At 53.8% G+C, this 18,755-nt stretch overlaps 3 protein-coding genes and 1 non-coding gene across 4 annotated transcripts; 2 read left to right on the plus strand and 2 right to left on the minus strand.

The window, feature by feature from the left end:
• Positions 1-206: 206 nt before the first annotated feature.
• Positions 207-1,343, minus strand: N0V96_002144 (uncharacterized protein; the record flags this gene model as incomplete). Its single annotated transcript, XM_053187820.2, has 1 exon — positions 207-1,343. The coding sequence occupies one exon, from the start codon at positions 1,341-1,343 to the stop codon at positions 207-209; it is 1,137 nt and encodes a 378-aa protein (XP_053055324.2).
• Positions 1,344-8,006: 6,663 nt separating this feature from the next.
• Positions 8,007-9,430, plus strand: bem46 (bem46 protein, variant; the record flags this gene model as incomplete). Its single annotated transcript, XM_053187819.2, has 4 exons — positions 8,007-8,117; positions 8,281-8,324; positions 8,417-9,055; positions 9,253-9,430. 4 exons carry the CDS (start codon positions 8,007-8,009, stop codon positions 9,428-9,430), a joined length of 972 nt encoding a protein of 323 aa, XP_053055323.2.
• A 1,483-nt stretch (positions 9,431-10,913) lies between these two features.
• FAP1 (FKBP12-associated protein) lies at positions 10,914-14,346 on the minus strand (the record flags this gene model as incomplete). Its single annotated transcript, XM_053187818.2, has 3 exons — positions 10,914-12,135; positions 12,191-13,849; positions 13,901-14,346. The coding sequence occupies 3 exons, from the start codon at positions 14,344-14,346 to the stop codon at positions 10,914-10,916; spliced, it is 3,327 nt and encodes a 1,108-aa protein (XP_053055322.2).
• Positions 14,347-15,231: 885 nt separating this feature from the next.
• On the plus strand, positions 15,232-15,312 carry N0V96_002147. Its single transcript has one exon. It is a non-coding gene; the product is annotated as a tRNA-Gly (tRNA).
• The last annotated feature ends 3,443 nt before the right edge of the window (positions 15,313-18,755 follow it).

Genomic DNA, 18,755 nt, shown 5'->3' on the forward strand with positions numbered 1-18,755 from the left:
CATCTTGTAGGTATCATGTGCCAGAGTTGCCTAGCATGGGAATATGAAACAAGAAGAAGAAAACAAGAAAAAAAAAGGCAACAAAAAATGACGCTCGATAACTCCGTTGTCCTTTATGAGTTTACCCTTGGATATCCCGTCCGAGCCGTAGAGCGGCTAACCCCTCGAGAAGAACAGCATGATTGTGTACACATCGACCAGCAGATTCAGGCCTGAAAAAGTACAATCTCGCCGCGGTCGTTACGCCTCATGCGCAGCGAGCGCCAGAGCTCCTTCTCTTCCGAAAGCTTGCCGAGGCCGTCTCCGGAAGAACTGCGCTCGCGGTGGAAGCGCTTGAGGGCCTTGTTCATGCTGCAGCCGCGCTCGCTCTCGGGGCCCTTGTTGATAAAGGATAGAAACAGGTCGGCGCGCGGGCGGTAGACAACCATCTGGCCCTCGTCATCACCGTCCTCGCCCTTCTTGCTGTCGCGGGAACCGGGCCGATACTCGATCAACTTGGGAGCTTTCTCGCCGTCTGATCGGTGGCGGCTGGATGAGGAGTGCTTCTTGGTGGATGAGGAGACCTTGCGCTTCTTGGTCTTGGACTTGGTGCCGTTCATGTTCAAGAGACCCATGAGGTTGCTGCCGATACCGCCCTCTTTCTTGTGCTTGGAAGACTTGGTCTTCTTTAGCGGGCTGGCCGGTGACGGATCTGCGACGTCGCCTCCGGAGTAGTCTGGCGAAGGGGGGAAGACAGGGCGCGACATCATGCGGTTGAGACCGCCCGTCAGGCCAGAGTGAGCCAAAGTTGTGGGAGGGGCGTCGACCATCATCTGGTCAGTGTCGACATGGAGACGCTTGCGCTTCTTGTCCTTCTTCTCGCTTCCGTCCTTCCTTCTTCGCTCATGCTTCGAGGCCGGAGTCTCAAATCCCTGGGGAATGGCCCCAGTGCCGTACTGCACGAGGGCACCCGGGTCCTCATCGACCATTGCTCCCTCATCATCCAGATAGGCCTCAGCCTCGTACTCGTAGCGCACCAGCTGTGTCTCCTCGTTCGGCTCCTTAGCACCTAGGGCAGACGCATTCGGCGTCGCTGAGGGGTCGAGAAAGTCGAAAACGTTGACATGACCCTCAGCAGCCGAGGGAGGTGTTGGCGCTTCGGGGAGAAGGTCGGCGGGGGAGTTGGCATTATCGCTGGCCTCGTAGGGGAAAGTTTCGAATTCGGCATCAGGAACGTCCTCGACGTATGCGTGTTGAGCCATGTCGTGCTGAGGGGCGAACGCCTGGTTGCTGTTCGTCTTGCTCTTCTTGTTGTTATTCTTTTCCTTGTAGAGAGCACCTTGGTATTTCTGGGCCTCGCTCATACAACTCTATTCGCCGCCCGAGTCAGTGCCATGGTTCATACAAGCGACTGCAAACAGCCAGTGGGAGCTGATGCTACTAACCGTGTGGCTGCGATATTCGGTTCCAGGAAAGTAGACCATGCAGTCGATGCAGGTGTAAGTGGCGCCTCGACAACGGTTTCTGTGGGGATCGAGCTTCTTCTTGGTCATAACATCACCACAATTCTGTGGTGGAGGAAGAAGGAGACAGGTCAGTTATGTTGCGCAGGAAGTATTCGAGAGGTTATTGGATTCTGTTGTGTTTGAAGAGGGGTGTATGATAGATATTGTACGGATATGGTCTGGGAGGCGAGGGAGGGACGGGACGAGACACTGGCTATTAAAGACGGCATCCAAGGGGAAGTGGAGGGGGTTTGTCTCTGTAGTTGGAGGGGTGTGTCTGCGATGTCTTGCCATGTGTGGGAGGTGTGGTAGGTGTGGTGTGAGGATGTGATGTCAGGCCCCCGAGTTTATAATAAGACGACATGGGGATCTTCGGGGGGAGATACCGACGGGGGGAGGTATGTACGGAATGAGAGTAAAGGGGGACCCTGGAAGACGGGATCATGGGGAAGGGAATATGGAAGGAAGAGAGAGATACGGAACGGGAGAAAGAGGGCGGCGACGGCTTACCTCACACGAAAAGGACACCATGGTGAAGGGAGCGACGCTGTATGATGATGTGTTGGCCTTGCGATGGGAGTCTCTATTGGGCGCGAGGGTTGGGCAGAGAACGGTTCTGACTGGGTCGCGGTTTTTGACGGAGGTGAAATGGGGGGTCGTCGATATGGGAGGCGACGAGTGCGAGCGTCAGTTGCTTTTTGGTTGGCGGTTCTGGACGGTGGTATAGGTATGTCGGTTTGTGGATTTGCAGAATGCAGAAGCAGGGCGTTGGCTTACTGGCCGGACTGATGGGCTCGGGGGATCGTCGAGAAGTGGACTGCAATGCAAGCCGGGACGTGCCTTGTAACCAGGAGAGAGGGGACAGGGCAGAAGGAGACCAAGACGGGACTCTTTTTTGGGAGGATTTGGGGAAGAGAGTCCAAGAGTCTGGGAGCTTTGAAAAGCGGAGTGGTGAGACGTTGGCAGTCCGTCGCGGCTGTGCGAGAAACTAGTGTAGCGGGTTTGATAGACACAGCCCGAGAGGTGGGTGGTGGATGTAGGTATGTGTGAGAGTGAGATGAGTTGATGTGAGGTGCTTGGAGGCGCCACGAGGGGTCGTGAGTGTGTGTTTGTGGAGTGAGTGAGTGAATGAGCTGGAGGATGGATGGGAATGAGAAGACAGGGAAAGAGAGATGGCGAGATGATGGGCTCTCTGAGTCTCTCGGCTTGGTCGGGGACGTGAGTGAGCACTGAGAAGAAGGAGACCAAAAGGTTCAAACTTCAGAGTTCAGCTTTGAGATGTCAGGGGCACCTCTCCGTGTTGGTTTCGCGTCTCAAATACGCAGCTGTGCCGTCGATCTCCAATGTTGGAATCCCTTATTTGGAGGGGTCCAAGGGGGCGTTTGGCCGGCAGGGGTGGCAGGGGAATGGAGGGGTGAAGTGTGGTGTTTCGCGCTTCAGGTTTGTGTTGGAAAAGTAATAAAGAGAGGCCGATGGCAGACTCAGACTCAGAGAGATGGAGAGTGTGGGAGTGTGAGTGAGCGCGAGACGGGGAAAATTGTGACTAGGAACGGGCAGCAGGAACGCAACACAATTTTGTCTGTTCCCGAGAAGGAAGCAACTGATCCAAAACCGGTCGGTAGTAATGGAGCGGCAAGAGCGCAAGAAGCGACTATTGACTGCAAATTCCTGAACCTATGCTGGATGAGTTCAATTTGAGAAGGTTTGAGCTGAACTGGGGGCCAGAGTCGTTCGCGCGGGAGTGTTGTGTTGTGGTGGTTACGGATTTTTTTTGTTTTGGCGGGCAGAGAGGATGGGCGAGTTGATGGATGGTGGCGTGCCGAATCGAGGGGCAATGGCGCAGAGACTTTTGGTCCCAAAGTTACCCAAATGGCAGATGGCGGCCGTGCTGTGAATTATTGGATTAAATGCTGAGATTACTTTGATCTTTCTCTCATCCGAACCGAAAGAAAGCTTTGCGCGCGCCGAACAGCTGGAGTCTTTGGGTCGACGGATGAAGTTGGGAAAGAAAAAAATTATCCGGTAAGATAGAGATAAGCTTGGTTGAGAGAGAGAGAGAGCTGGCTGCACTGCAAATTCTACCTAACGCAAACAAAGTGGAATCGGCCGAAACTTTTTCTCAGTGAATTTTTTCTCTACTTTTTGCTTCTTCCTTCACCTACCACCCTGCCCTTTCGTCCCTTTCGGATTTGGGCCCCTCCTCAGATTCTTTGCGCGTGGGGACATGGAGACTGGAGACTGGAGTGCATCTTTCGGAGTGACTGACGGTCTGTCAGGTTGGGCAGCTTGACATGTTGTTCCTAGTCACACGCCCATGCCCTCCACCGTTGACAAGCGGTATCCTAGGGGAACCAAGGTCATTCAGCAACATTCGATGGCCTCGAGTGGTCCATTGGATCCCAAACTCAGCTGACGCGCCTCTACCATTGGCTTGGACTCTGATAGCAGATCATCTCCAGCAACCCAATCATGATCAATGAGTCCGGTACGGTGGGGGTGGTTACATCCGTCCGCCTCATTCCAGTCTTCTGTGGGAAGACGGACGCTGGGCGAATCTGGAGATGTTCACTGCAAACTGCAGTCCCTTACCGTAACTTCCTGATGGTGGTTGAACTGTCCCCAGTGTGTTCCGTAGAGTCCCTTCTCAAAGCTGCGATGTCGCTGGAAAAGTCCCTTCAGATTCTGCAGCTATAGATCGTCCCCCCAATTATTCATAAGGCGAGACCAGTAGAAATGGGAACGTGGATATGCAAAGCCTAGGGCCTCTTTAGCTTGTGGGTTCACCGTATCGCCGCATGTCTGCTAACGATGGGACTCTAGCTGCTTCGGCTGTAGATGTGCTTCTGCCCTGAACCTACGCAGGCACCTTCACTACCTCCTTCACCTCACAGTGACACGTAGTACGCCATGCATCGCCGTTCGGCCTTATATCGTGAACTAAGAAGTGCGTGGCTTCGCTTGGGTATGGAGTATCCGTATACGCAGTACTGCGTACTGCGGTAGGCATCGCCAGTAAGGGAACATGGGACCGACCTGGGCGGGGCTATTGATCTCGGGCGGTAGCATAGTCTCGGTCGCCAGAGATGGCCTGTCTTTCACTCTCCCCGTTCCCGCCCTGCCGCGGTTTCACGGGAGGTGATGAGAACCTTGCTTAGCAGACGACGACTCAGGGGCCGAGAAGTCCAAGAGAACGGCTGCTGCTTCTGGCTCTGCTTCTATTCTGGGCATATTCGTGGAGAGAAGAGCTTCCACATCTTCTTCCATGACCAGGGGTGTTCACGGAAACCCCTTCAACCTTGCGTTTTGCTGCTGTTCTGACTCCTGCGGACAAGCAACATCATGCAAGACCAGGTGAGGCCGAGGGTCGGACGAGAACAAAGTCATCAAACGACAAGTGCCTGCCCCTTTCCGTCTAGATGGCGTTGGACGCCGCCGCGAATCAAAGGAGATGACGACGACGGTCCCAGAACGACGGAACGGCTGCTGCCGCCGCGTTGGGCCTTGACCTAGCATTTTCCACAGGGCCGTCACATCGCCCTCTGGTACGTTGATTAGCGGGCTGCATGACGGGCCCCCAGTTGCAGTGCATTGCCAATTTACCCAGACGAGATGGATTTTCAGCGCCCTCCAAAGCGCGCGTCTAAGTTGACGAAGGTTCCAACGACCAGCGCTGGTGACAAGTTGGTCAATGGCATCGGCGGCTGTGTGCTTGTTGCCTCCGCTGCTGCATGAACAGCGATTTGTATAGGCAGTAGAAGACCTTTCCATGATCCTGTTCGTCGGGGAAGCTGCGTGGCTTTTGCTGCTTGTAATACATTGTAGCGCCTGATCTCTACCAAATGAATGAATGGCTTGCTGCTTGCTGGAGATCCTTCGTCGTTGCTTTTGCTTTTCCCTCTGCGTTGGGGCAGTCTCCTGCACACGCCCTTGCTTCGCCCTGGCCCCCGGCGTCTGGGGGCAGTAAACTGACACAAAGCATTGAATCGTGGGTTCCGGCGTGCTCGTGGTACCGCATCCGTAGAGGGGCCGAGATGTGGATGCTGTAATGACTTGCAGAGCTTTTGCACAAAATGTCTCTCTCCTCTGCATGTACGGAGTAATGTGAGGCGGAAACGAATCGGAAAGCCCAGGTCAAACGCTGCAATTGGAGAGAACCTTTCCATTCGTCTAGAAACTATATCAAGTTGCTCTACGCCAGCACTCCAAATGGATAGACGGTATCCATCAACTCAACAGCAAGGGCTCAAAGAGGCCGAAACCCACCGGAAGGACGCCAAGCTTGAACTCAAGCTCAGAGGTCAAAGTCGAACCTTGGACGGGGCCAAGACACGACCATTGAAACCCATAGATACTTGGTATCCACCTGTACCTTGAGGTAGCCCAATTTAAGTCGTGGAAGTCTCAGCTACCTTTTTTTGATTCTGGTATGGAATCTGGGTGTCTGACAACTGGCACATCCGGACGGCTCGGGGTCCCCAACTGCTCTGGAATGGAAGACGTGGTCCCCCGCTGTTATGAATGACGATGTGCAATGAGCTGCGGGCTGTGGACGTACAGGATTTTGGTATACGCAAGATAGACAGACGTTAGGACGGTGAAGGGTGGATGTTGACAACTTGACAGAGCTGGAGTTCATCTCCATCTCCACTTCAAGCCACGAATGCCGCCGGTTGTCTTTCACCGGGAAGCTCCCATCACCGTCGCTGCTTCCCCCTTTCTTGCCGGGCTTTACCCAATCACCGGTTCCCGCTAGGTCATCCCACGGCGCACTTGGAGGTCCGAGGTTAGCAGGGCAACTGCATCTTCACTTCCGTAATCCATTGATACTTTAATCTTTCATAGCAGCAGGTTCAGTCCGATAGGTCACGCGTGCAAGCTACTTATGTAATGTAGGATTGCTTCCCGTCACTAAGGCAGCTAGTAGTGTACGGAAGTAGTTCAACGCCAGAGAGCGGTGACATTCGCATTGATCGCCCCCCTGAGCTACTTTATCCTACTGTGTAAGTTCCAAGCTACCTTACAGCTACACCTCCCAAAGCTTGAAGAGGTGTAGACGGCTGTTGATGAAGCTTCATGCAGGGAGATCGAGTGGTGTCTATTGCTTCATGCTAGTCGCGTTTTACAAATAAACATAATGAAACCACACACGACCACGAACGCGTTTCCATCTCCCAACCTTTCATAAGGCTCAACCATCCTTTTTATGCTTCCGCCATGGCCTCGCTGACCAGTCTGACCTACGGACGGATATTGAAGCCATTATCTTTTCGGACGTAACTCAAAGTAGAAACAGATGGCGAAAGTGGAAGTGACATCGGACTCGTCGCTTCGTTTCGTTTGCTAGCACCTATCAAGTCTGAGCTACCCACCATCATTACCGATCGCATCGCATCGCATCGCACATCGTATCTCTTGACTCTCTCCCCATTCTCACATTTATTACTTCCGCCACTGAGCTCCATCCGGCAAGCCTTTGGCAAGCTGCAACTTGTAACCCTTGTTTGCCGAGCACCTCCGAAAGCAGCCCTGCGGCCTACCACCAAATCAGGTCACCTGCCGCATCAACAAGCCTCAGGAGACCCGCCACAACTTCTTAGCCCCCTCTTCCCCCCAACATCATCCCACGATTTACCACCAAAGACTGGACACGACGGGGATTTCACACAACAGTGGCATTGAACCGTCCGCAGCCACATCTCTTCAGTACTGTAGACATCCATCGGTCATCCATCCCGGCCGCACGGCTGCCAGATCCCGCCCCAGTATTGCTCCCTTCTGACCTGCATCATGCGGCCTCGCTAAAGACAAACCGCACCACCATCAACCACTACGGATAACACCACCTCCAATCCTACCTCTCGCGCCGTCAATGCCATCTCCCATAGCACAGCTGGATATCGACCTTCCTGCGCAAATACCTTAATCGCATCCAGATATACACCTAGAGGCTAGCGATACCTCACAAACGGCACCTTTGTGGATACTGATACCTTTAACTATCCGACGAATACACAAATCAGCTTTCCGATCCTCGCTTTCGTTCCGGCTAGCAACCTCTTTTTCTCTTTCCCGCAGCCAGGGTTCACCACCACACACCCACCACCTCCGCTTGGTGCACGACCCCCTTGTTCGTTCGTCCGTCCATCCATCCTGCCCACCTCAGTTGTGCAGAAAGAGAGCCCCAGACGGTCCCAGTGCCAGGTCCAGGTCCGTAGTCGCCTCATGCCGACAATCCACTGCGCCTAACACGAATTCGGTATCCGCTACACTCCAAGCTGCCTACCGAGGTACCTACATTCCGCTAGCATCGGCCTCCACCGCCTTCGCGACCAAGGGCCAAGGCAAGGCTACTCCGCTCTCTCCTGGACTCTGCACCGCTTCTCTCTCTTCGCTTCGGGCCTTACCTTCCCCATCAAACAGGCCCATTCCTTTCTGAGGACTCGCCGAACGGTCCAGCAGCAATACGAATATAATCTTTCCTCCGCCTTTTCCCTCTCGCCCTGCCCACGGCTCTTTCGAACAATGTCCTCTTCCAACTCAGCATCGCCGTCCTCCAACAGTTACCTCGAGCAGACGGCGTCTATGCTCAGTACTGTTGGCGCGTACATGCGGCTACCAGCCATAGCCTCGACGGTATGGCCATTCCCGCCTCCTCGTCCTACGGGCTACCCATCTTCTCACACCGATATTTTAACCTTCCTGTCTGCAACCCCTCCTCTTGGGCCTGAGCCCGAGGTCGTGCCTCGACTGCCTCGCCTCGCTAGTGCTGCAGGCTAACTTGTCTTCTCTTACCTAGGGTATCGCAGCTGTCTTGACTAGCCTCCTCTACTTCAAGCAAAAGTAGGTCCCTCCACCCCCAATGTCCATGTGACGCTTCCTTATCCCACCCTCAGCGGACCAACCGACTGACTGATTGTGCTGTGCCGCTCCAGAGCTCTCATCTACCCCTCGCATATGCCCGCAAACTCTCGAACCGATGTCCCAAGACCCTCACAGTACGGCATCAAGGATTTTGAAGAACTCGTCATCCCCACAAACGATGGCGAGAAGCTGTCGGCTTTCTACATCCGCGGCCCGCGCGGTGGAAAGAACTCCAATGTCACCATCCTGATGTTCCATGGTAACGCGGGTAACATTGGCCACCGCTTGCCAATCGCCCGCATGCTTATCAACTTTATCGGTTGCAACGTATTCATGCTCGAGTACCGCGGCTACGGCCTATCAACAGGAGAGCCCGACGAATCCGGCCTCTTCATAGACGCGCAAACCGCCCTCGACTACCTCCGATCTCGCGCAGAGACGAGCAACCATAAGCTGATTGTTTACGGACAAAGCTTGGGCGGCGCTGTCAGTATCAAACTGGTTTCCAAGAACCAAAAGGATGGAGACATTGCTGGCCTGATCTTGGAGAACACCTTCCTCTCCATGCGCAAGCTTATCCCTTCCGTGTTGCCACCGGCAAAGTACTTGACACTTCTCTGCCACCAAGTCTGGCCAAGCGAATCAATCATCTCTAGCATCACATCCGTGCCGATCCTCTTTCTCTCTGGTCTCCAGGACGAAATCGTACCGTAAGTGCTACGCAACCCTTTCTTCCTGCTTCTTCTCCTACACCATATGATGATCGCAAGTCACCACCCACAAAATATGAGTCCTTCGGGACGCTTGATTTGAATTTTACGACATAGAGTCTGATATTGGTTTTCTCTACGCCGGCTTTTTTCGCGTGTCTCACATGTTGCCTCTTGTAGACTAACACATGTCTTAGACCCCGTCACATGCGCCAACTTTACGAACTCTCTGCTGCGCCCTCCAAAATTTGGAAGCCCTTGCCCGCAGGCGACCACAACTCGAGTGTTTTGGAGGAGGGTTACTTCGAAGCCATCTCGGACTTTCTTGGCAATGTCACCGGCGTGACAAGCAAGGAGGAGAAGCAGCGCCTCTAGGAGGACCACTTGCTAACCGAGAAACGGTTCCAACAGCACGTGGCTCATATACTGGAGGCAGAGACGGGCCGGCAGTCCGTCTTCACGGGCGTGTCTCGCCGGCTCCACTGCAGGAGTCCATCCATGAAGGACAACGAGTAGATGTAATGCCCCCCCTTTTATCGCGACCTGTGAAGGCGCCGATCACCTGGATACACTGCGGCAGCAAAAGAAGGCATAGAACGGAGAAAACAGTACGTGGCGGCGGGTGATCTTCCTCTCTAAAACCACCTTTTTTGGTCCTTCAAAGAATGATACCCCCCGCTCCCCATGACGGACCGGGATGCGACAGCATATCTTAGACGCAACATAAATATAATGAAGCAATGAGTACGAGCAGCCATGCACACAAGTCAAAATATGAGATGGGGAGTGAGGCGACGGTGACATGTTGATCTGAACGGGGTATGGCCCTGTCTCTCACCGTTAACGGGGGCTTGAGGACCAGGGATGCCAGGCGGTGTATTTAATATTCAGCAGGTAACTTTGGTCCCCACGAGCAGCGCTGAGGTCTATTTACACAGTATAATCATCGGCCTTGGACTTCATTCCATCCCGTCTTCTCCTTTTCAGGTTACTGTCAGATCACGTCCGGGTCGCCGGGGGCAAAGGACGATCTGCGGAATGATGCTCGACGGCGAGAGGTTATCACGATCGTCCGGAGCCGGGGTCAACCTTGCCACCTCCATCCGCCCTGGACAAGCAGACAGCCAGCTGTAAGCGGGGATAAATTCATGACACCTTTTCTTGCCAGCAACGAGCCCAACTTCGTCGGAATTCGGGGGACACACGGGGACAGGATAGGACGGACCCGGGTCAGGGTTGGCTTGGGGTTCCAGGGGCTGGGCTTGTTCGTCTATCCTGTTTCTCCCATCGCTCGCGTAATACAGCTTGTGGATGTATGCATGTGTTTCTGTGACGTGGCAGAGGAGCTGGATGGCTGGCGCTTGCTTTCTACTGTGGTGTGGTATGGGAGATCTCGCGGGGTTCGTGGGGGAAGGGATGGGCTTATCAAGATGGACGAGTACAGAGAAGAGGAGGAGGGGGTGCTCAGTTATTGTGAATGGGGAGAATCACATCACGTCCTGCTTTGATATCACGATACTCGTCTTGTCGATAACAGGTCTTTCCGCTTGCTTGCTCATTGTAGGTTCTCTTAATTTTCATGTTTTCTTTCGTTTAAGACTATTTTATCCTGTTGGTGGGACCTCCCATCCCATCCGTCTATACTTCGTAACAAATCTTTGCCTTTCCGTCAGCGACTTTCCCGTAGTGTAGACTCATCGCCAACACCACAAAGGAGGTGTGGAGAAGGAGGGCGAACAACGCTACAAGCTCCGCCACGCCAGGGCACCTCCTTGCTTGCATCCAAGATCGAGAGAGTCAAGAATCCAACAACTTCCTTGGCCGAAGCAAGAAAACTTGGGAGGCGCCGCGGCGCGCCTCACTCATCGCTCTCGGCGGCAGCCTCCCAGTCATCCGCGACAGAGTCCTCGACGACCTTCTTGCGCGCCAGCTTGGAGAAGCTGACGAAACCGCTGGCGGGACGCGCGTCGGCGGCGGGCTTGGACGCAACGGTCCTACGCTGTGCCGCAGCGCGGCCGACGACGGCGTTCCACCCGCCGCTACTGCCGTTGGCCGACGTTCCCTCGCGGCGGAGGACGTTGAGGCTCGCGTCGGCGTGGACCATTGTCGCGGCCGCGGCGATGCCGTCCTTGGTTACGGTGCGCGCGACGAGGGGCTTCAGGGAAGCGAGAGAAGACTCGATGGCCGAGGGGGTAGTGCCCCAGGAGGTGACGGGAACCGCGCGGATGAGGATCTCCTCCGATGGGAGGAAGGCGGTGGTGAAGGAAAGGGTGTTGTAAGCCTTGAGGTGGTTGGTGAGGGCGGACTCGACCTCGTCAATGGTCAGGCCGAAGCGCGGGGCCGAGAGGAGCAGGGCGTTGAAGGGCTCCGGTGCCGACGCTGCGGCAGCCGCCGAAGAAGACGCTGCGGCTGCGGCTGCTGCTGTCTTGGCTGCGTCGGTGCGGATCTTGACGCACTGCGCCAGCGTCTTCTTCGGTGCGGCGACGAAGCGCGGTGTCTTGAAGATGGAAACGTGGCGGTGCGGCTCTGGGTCCTGGCTCTCCGAGTCGAAGCCGAAATCCTCGGCAAGAGCGTGCAAGAAGGCGCGCTGGAACGAGGGCATAGGCTTGAAGCGCAGACGCTTCTCGGAGGCTTCCGATGCGAAGACGCGGAACTCGCGCTCCTGGTTCTGGGCCCAGGTATGAGAGAGCTCACGGAAGAGCTTGAGAGTCGTGTCCGAATAGGGGATGTGGTCGTCGTTGTGATCCGGGTCGACATTGAGGGCGACAGCGAGGCGCTGGTTGCGCTGAAGGCGGAGGCACTCGTCATCGCACTTCAGGATGTCGCGATCCGGAGTTGGGTTGGTCTTGGTAGCCATGCACTTCACCTCCTTCTTGCGGTGCTGACAGTCGCAAGTGATGAAGGTCTTGCTCTGGCATGGCCGGTCTTCCTTGCATGGATAGGGGGCGTGGCATGAGTCCTGGCACGAGTGGTCACAGGATTTGCGAGTCTTGCCGCAGGATTGGGCGCAATGAGAGCCGGGAATATCAGCGTCTTCACATTCGCCAGGACGGTGACACTCCTTTCTACATGCGTGAGTGCTGCATTCTAGTTAGCACATGCGATGACTGTTGTGTTGGAATTGGTGATACTTACCCGCACTTGAGCTTCTTACCACACGGCAGACCGCAGCGAGCCCCCTCGAGCCAGCAAGGCCGGTTCTTCATCCTCTGCTTGCCGCAGATGCACGCCTTCTCTACCAAGAAAGGACACTTGGGACAGTCGACATCGTCAGGATGGCAGTTGTGCTTCACCGTGGGGTGTCCGCAGGGAGGTGCTCTTCTGCAGTCGAAGCGGCACTCAGGGGGCCTGGTTCCGCACGGCTGCGGGGGTTGCAGGACAGTCCTGCCGCAGGCACAGCTGATCTCCTCGAAGACGGCTTCGAGGCAGCTTGGGCAGGGCCCAGCATGGCAAATTTGCGAACACTGGTGAGTTCCACACTTCAGTGTCCTGCCGCATACGCGGAGGCAGATGTGTTCCGCCTCAACCTCATCCGGAGCTTGCTGCTGTCTATGCTTCCTCCTAGCAGCCTGTCTCTCCATTGCCTTCTTCTCCCCTGTACAGCAGCGCTCTCCACACTTGTGGCGACTGCAGTTGAGCTGGGCCTGGCAGACCTTGAAACACATCGGAGTCGCGATCTCTCCCTGATGGCAGAGGGTCTTGCTCACAGTACGGGTGCATCGACAGGAAATATCCTGCTTCTGGAAGCATGTGTTACAAGGACCGGTATGACACGTATCCATGCACCGGTGACCGCAAGAAAGAATCTTGTCGCAGATCTTCTTGCAGTGAGGAATCTTGTCCTGACAAGACTGTCTTGGCTGGTCGAGGAGCTCTTCCAACGGTGTTTTGCCACACGGACAGTGAAGGACAACATCTGGAGCCGATGGGCAGTGTGCCGGCATTTCGTCCTGCGAATGGCAAGTCTTCTCACAATCGTGCAAACCACAATCGTATTTCCGCCCACAAGTCGCTCCGCAGTCGAATGAGCCGTCAAACCAGCTATCCTCAGAAATGTCCTCGGAATCCGAGCTAGAAACCTGGCCGTAGTTGAATGACATCTGAAGGTCATCGCGGCGATCGCAGGGGATCTCCTTGTGCTCTTTCCCGCAGTAGCATCTTGCCTGCACAGGAATCTCGCAGCTACCACACAAGCCAGAGTGACAAGGAGTGGCGCAGAAGTGCTCGCCGCAAGGTAGCAAGTCTCCGCAAATCTCTTTGCAACTCCATCCGTTTCCATAGTCCGTCTCAGTGCACCGCTTCGTTACTTCGTGTTTGCCACAGAAGCAGGACTGTGTCGGTCCCATGAGGGTGCATGGCGGGCATGGACCGGCGTGGCATTCGAGAGGGCATGGATGCGGGCATGTTGCTCTGGGCTTTGAGCAGGTCTGTCCGCAAGAGTGAGGAGGAAGACCAGGGACATTCCGTGGGTTGATATCCTTTCCACACCAGCAGTGGTAGGCACTCGGCTCCTCAGTCAAACTAGAATTGCAGCCGGGGCAGCGCCAAGAGCGAGTGTCGTCGTCCTTCTTGAGCTGGCTCGTGAACCACTTCTTGACGCAAGATAAATGTAGTACCGTCCAGCATAGCCCGCAGGACCATACGCGAGATGGCCGCAACACTTCACTGGAGCAAATGACACACTCGTACTGGCCGTTGCTGATGTCCTCATGGATGCGCGTAGGTAAATCTGCGGCTACAGATTTTGGTGCTAAAGGATACTGAGGCTTCTTTTGCTTCGGCGCAGGTTGTTTTCTGAAAATATCAGTCAACCCCAGTTCTCTGATGTGGTGAGTATGAACATACCCTCTGTGGACAACAGGCTGCCCAGGAACGAAATCCGGGGCATCTGCACTCAGTCCCTGTGCATCCGACGCATTTGGATCCGCGGCAGTCGTCAGGCTACCTCCAAACGTTCGCTGAGTTCCCGATACCGTACCACCTCGGACCGCTCCACCTCGCCGGCCGCCCCGATTGCCGCCGCGGCCACGGCCTCTCCTCCCAGAGCTAGATGGCTCTGATTCGGGTGCATTTTCTGTTGAGGCTTCAGGAGCCGGTGCTGGCTGAGCTTGGGCCCGAGGTTGAGGATTGGCATTCCTGCCGCCACCTCGCCGGCCACCACGGCCGTTGCCTCCGTCTCCTCTCCCTCTTCCTGATCTGCCTCGACGGCTTGGCTGAGAACCTCCTCCAGCTGACGAGCCCGCTTGAGTCTGCGTCTGGGTTTGGGTCTGTGTTGCACCACCGTCCGACATGTCTGATACTCTAACTGGCGTGATGATGTGATGATGAGTTGATGATATCGTGATTGCGCTTTTTGAAATACAGCGTCTTCGTACAGTTGTTGCCAGATTAGGCGGCGGAAATGAATCAAGAGTTCTCGCAACCTCGCAAAAGGAGAATGTGAAAGGAACGAAAGTGAATTGACACCTAGAATTCCACTTCCACTCGGTACCCGGACCTGGGGAGGCGACTTTAAAAGAGATTCCGCAACAGAGAAAGGGCAAAACTACCTACTTTCAAGTGAAGTCGCTGGGGCGGACTTAAGCGTTCGGATGAGTGGACCCGCTAAAATTTTGGGAAAAGGTCCCTTCCGGGCTTGGACCCGACAGGTGTGGCGAGACTGCCACTGTTCGCCCGCTGTAAGGCTGACAAAACAAGCAGGAGGTCACCGCCCGTAAGGTAGGCAAAGCCCGGGCCAGTCACTATGAGTCACCATCCATCGGTCCCGCGGCTCAGCTCTGCCGCCAACTAAGACAAATCGAAGTTTGACTCAACGATTGATTGTATTTTGCAGACTGCAGTCATGTTTTGTGCAGCTTTAGACCGCTTTGGGATATGCACCGCTGTCTTGACACTGAGTGAAGAACATGTTTCGTCGCAGAGTAAATGGCCTCAGTGGATACGCTGCGTGCTTCAGCACCTTGTAAGTCGAAGTGAAATTGATGCTTGTCTGTGCGGTTACTTTTCCAATGCAGGCTTCTCAAGACACGGGGATTCTCGAGACTTTGAGATTCATAGAGCGGACTCGCAGATCTAGATCGTCTCTTCACTTTGTGTATCGTCGCTTTGTGAGGCTTTCTGTGCGAGAGCACCCATACAGCCCTTGATGTATTTGCCGGGCACCGAACACTTCAACCGCGTCGATGGTTTAGTGGTAAAATTCTCCGTTGCCACCCAGCAGCGTCGGGGAGCCGGGGGTTCGATTCCCCCTCGACGCAGACTTTTGCTTTTGCCTCGTTCAATCAGGCCCAAAGCGTGCTATTTTGTCATTGGAACTCATGTTTGTCAGTTCTTGGGTGTAGTCCCTATTTGGAAAGGCAGGTTTGCCTTGTTTTCTTGATAGGTGGATGAGTGAGAAGGTAAATCTTTTCATGATGTCGATGAGCAGCACTTGCGGCTTCCACCGGCTCCGCCTCTATGTTTTACTGCTACAATCCAGGATGCTACACTCGAGCGGTCTGTCGTCCAATGTGCTGAAGACGTGTGAATGGCGTGGTAAGCACTGACAAGGTCCGCCTCGGTCAATTGACAACGTCCTGATATACCCATTCGAGTGAGATTTTGACTGGAGAATATACTTAATCTGAGGGGTCCAATGAAGCAGGCTTGTTCTCAGAGCCAGGAGTGAGCAGTATATCAGGTGGCTCGTGGAGAGAAGAGCATGTTCTATCCAAGTGCACAGCACGCAAGAACCTTCTTACGATGGAACAGAACTATGTTGGGACGTTCTTCCCATTATCAACTCTCACAATCAAACCCGCCGGATCGATGGCTTGGATCTAGAATCTAGCAAACTTAACAGCACAAGTGAATGGGAGGGGCAGATCGGGGGCCCAGACCTGTCGCTATCTCCATGCATCACGACGAAATCAGGTGAAGAGTCCGGTCCCCTTGGCGCCTTCGCTTCTGGGGTTGCGCGGAGAGCCTGTGTTCTGATTCGCCTGTGCCTTGGTTCACATCCACATGAGAATCCCTGTAAGTGAGCAGTGAAGGCAGCATCGCCGTCGACGTGCATGATGCAGGTTGGTTTGCTCTGTTGGTTTGGGGAGTTCCAAAGCCAAAGAGGAAGATTGGAAATGATTGACCTTCCAGGCGCCTATCCTTCGTCACAAAACCCCCAAGGAATTCCATTCTCAACGTTTCATCTATTTGTACCTGTAATATTCTTTTTTACGAATGTTTGTTACGAAATCTTCAGACCCGGCCTGATTGACCTTGCGATATTTTGCATCGCCAATGCTGCAGTATACAAGCAACTCCGCATCTCACATTATCCTTCTTGCTCAGTCTCCCGGGCACTCGCGATGTGGGAGACCTATCAGGTCATTGCTGCCGATAATGGGGTATGGACTACACTCCATTGGTCTCATAAAAGATATAAGACTGATGCATAAGGACAGCAAATAGACGAACGCTCTGAGATTGAGGTAAGCCTTGGCTCATCGCCACCCCTCAAAGGCATGATTTTAATGGTATTGCAGAGCATAGCCTCGTCTAGTATGAGCATCAGCCAATCGATCCTAGGATACCGAATCGAGAATGGCAGGACTTACCACCGATATAAGGATGGCAGTGAGTTAACTTTCGTGGCTTTACATGACGCAATAGGGTATCATCTCTCCGGCTGACGACTATGGTATGATCAGAATATGTGCTCCCGAACGACGAGATAGAAAGCGATAGACTAGGTTCGCGTGACGACTCGCTCCTTTCCGATACTCGCTTAACATCTAGACTAGATATGCAGCACGAGATATTCACATATACTATCGGCGATAGACTGGGACAGGCCCCGCCATGCGACGAAGATGCCAAGGTCGGGCGTGTCCTAGACGTGGGGACTGGTACCGGCATATGGGCCATCGACTTTGGCGAATTGCATCCCGAAGCTGAGGTATTCTGACCAATCATCCATCTCTCGTGGCTAGTTCCTTACTCGATGCCGCAATCAGGTCTACGGTGTTGATCTTTCACCCAATCAGCCAGAGTAGTAAGAGAATCAGCACCTGTGCAAGAACGTCTATGTGATACTGACATGTCCTCTGAACACAGTGTGCCGGAAAACGTGAGGTTTGAGATCGACGACGTGGACGAAGACTGGACATACTCAAAACCATTCGATTATATCCACAGTCGGTTCATGACAGGTGCCATCAACAACTGGAGAAAGTTTTTCGGATCCGCTTACGAGTAAGCTCTCACTTTCGTTTACCTCTGCTTCACTCTCTCGAAGACATCGATGAGTAATAACAGTCTTTGTGTTGCTGAATAGCAATCTCAACCCGGCGGGTGGTTCGAAGTCCAAGACGCCGACATCAACCCACAGTCCGACGATGACACCTTCCCCAAGGACTGCGCATTAGCAGAATACGTACAGCTCCTCCAATCCGGCGCGGAAGCCGCCGGCTGCTCGTACGTCGATATACCAGCGCTAGCAAATCTCATGACTGAAGTTGGTTTCGTGGACGTCTCAATTCAGATGTATAAGTGGCCCATAAACGGATGGCCAAAAGAGGATAGGTATTATACACATATTTCACCCCCTAAGCATCCATCTGTGACTAGCGAAGAGACCTTTCTTGGGATTTGAATACTAAGGGAACCAGGTACAAGAAATTAGGCCTCTGGACGCAGGAGAACTTTGGTAGTGCTCTCCAAGGCTTGTGTATGGCTCTCTTTACGCGCGTCCTTGGATGGTCTCGAGCGAGGGTCGAGGGCTTCCTTATTAATGTGCGCCATGATGTGAGGAATAGGAATTTCCACGCTTACTTTCGAATGTGAGTTACGAGTCAGCCCTAACGGTATTTGTTGCACGTCCGTTGACTAACGATCGTTTGCAAGATACTGTATTATAGGGCGGAGGCCATAGGAGGTTGAAGTCGTGTAAATCTACTTTCGTGGATTTGACTGGGAGAAAAAGACTGTGTATATAGGAGGTATTACACTTACACAGTCGCGAGGCAAGACTTATCGTCTCTTTCCCGTAATCAAGATAGCCATCCTGCTTTCCTAATCTTCGTAGCTACAGCTACAAAGATTTGAAAAGACAGGCTACTCTTAACCACGGAATTATTGAGAGATGTCAGTCTCAACACCAAGACTTTTTCAAAGATTTGTGCACTCATGGTTCGTTGACTCAAGATCAGAGGCGTGCGATCAAACAAGCGCAAGCCCACGCCACAAAATAGTGGAAATTTTGACTCTTGCCCGGCTGCCAGAAAAGCTGGCAGCCGGGCAACTGGTTCAAATAGATTCATTTATACTCAAAGAGACTTTACTCCCTTGGCTTGCTAGTGGTGTTGAGAACATCTCTTGAGTTCTTTCCAGGAATAATCTTTATCTTATGTAACCCACACGTGCAAGGGACTTTGGCAATCGACCTGAACATGCCTTATTCATTATCGGAGGGGCTTCCCTCAGTAGGCAGAGTGCTTCGTTTGGGCCCCCATGTTTATCTCAAGTGCAGGCTGGTGGATAGGTGGCTGTCCGGGCCGGGGGCTACAGACGGGGCATCTGATCTGGTTGGCAAGGGTTCCGGGGAGCGCGGGATGTGTTCGTCCTCCTTCCACAAATTGCTCCTCGGGCAATCGCCAAAGCTGCGGCGGGTACAGAAACCGTGATTTTTCATTCGCTTGAGGACTTTTGAGCTCCACATTGTGAC

Source organism: Colletotrichum fioriniae (genome assembly GCF_027942845.1).
Source record: "Colletotrichum fioriniae strain IMI 355084 chromosome Unknown scaffold_2, whole genome shotgun sequence".
NCBI classification, from domain to species: Eukaryota; Fungi; Ascomycota; class Sordariomycetes; order Glomerellales; family Glomerellaceae; genus Colletotrichum; species Colletotrichum fioriniae.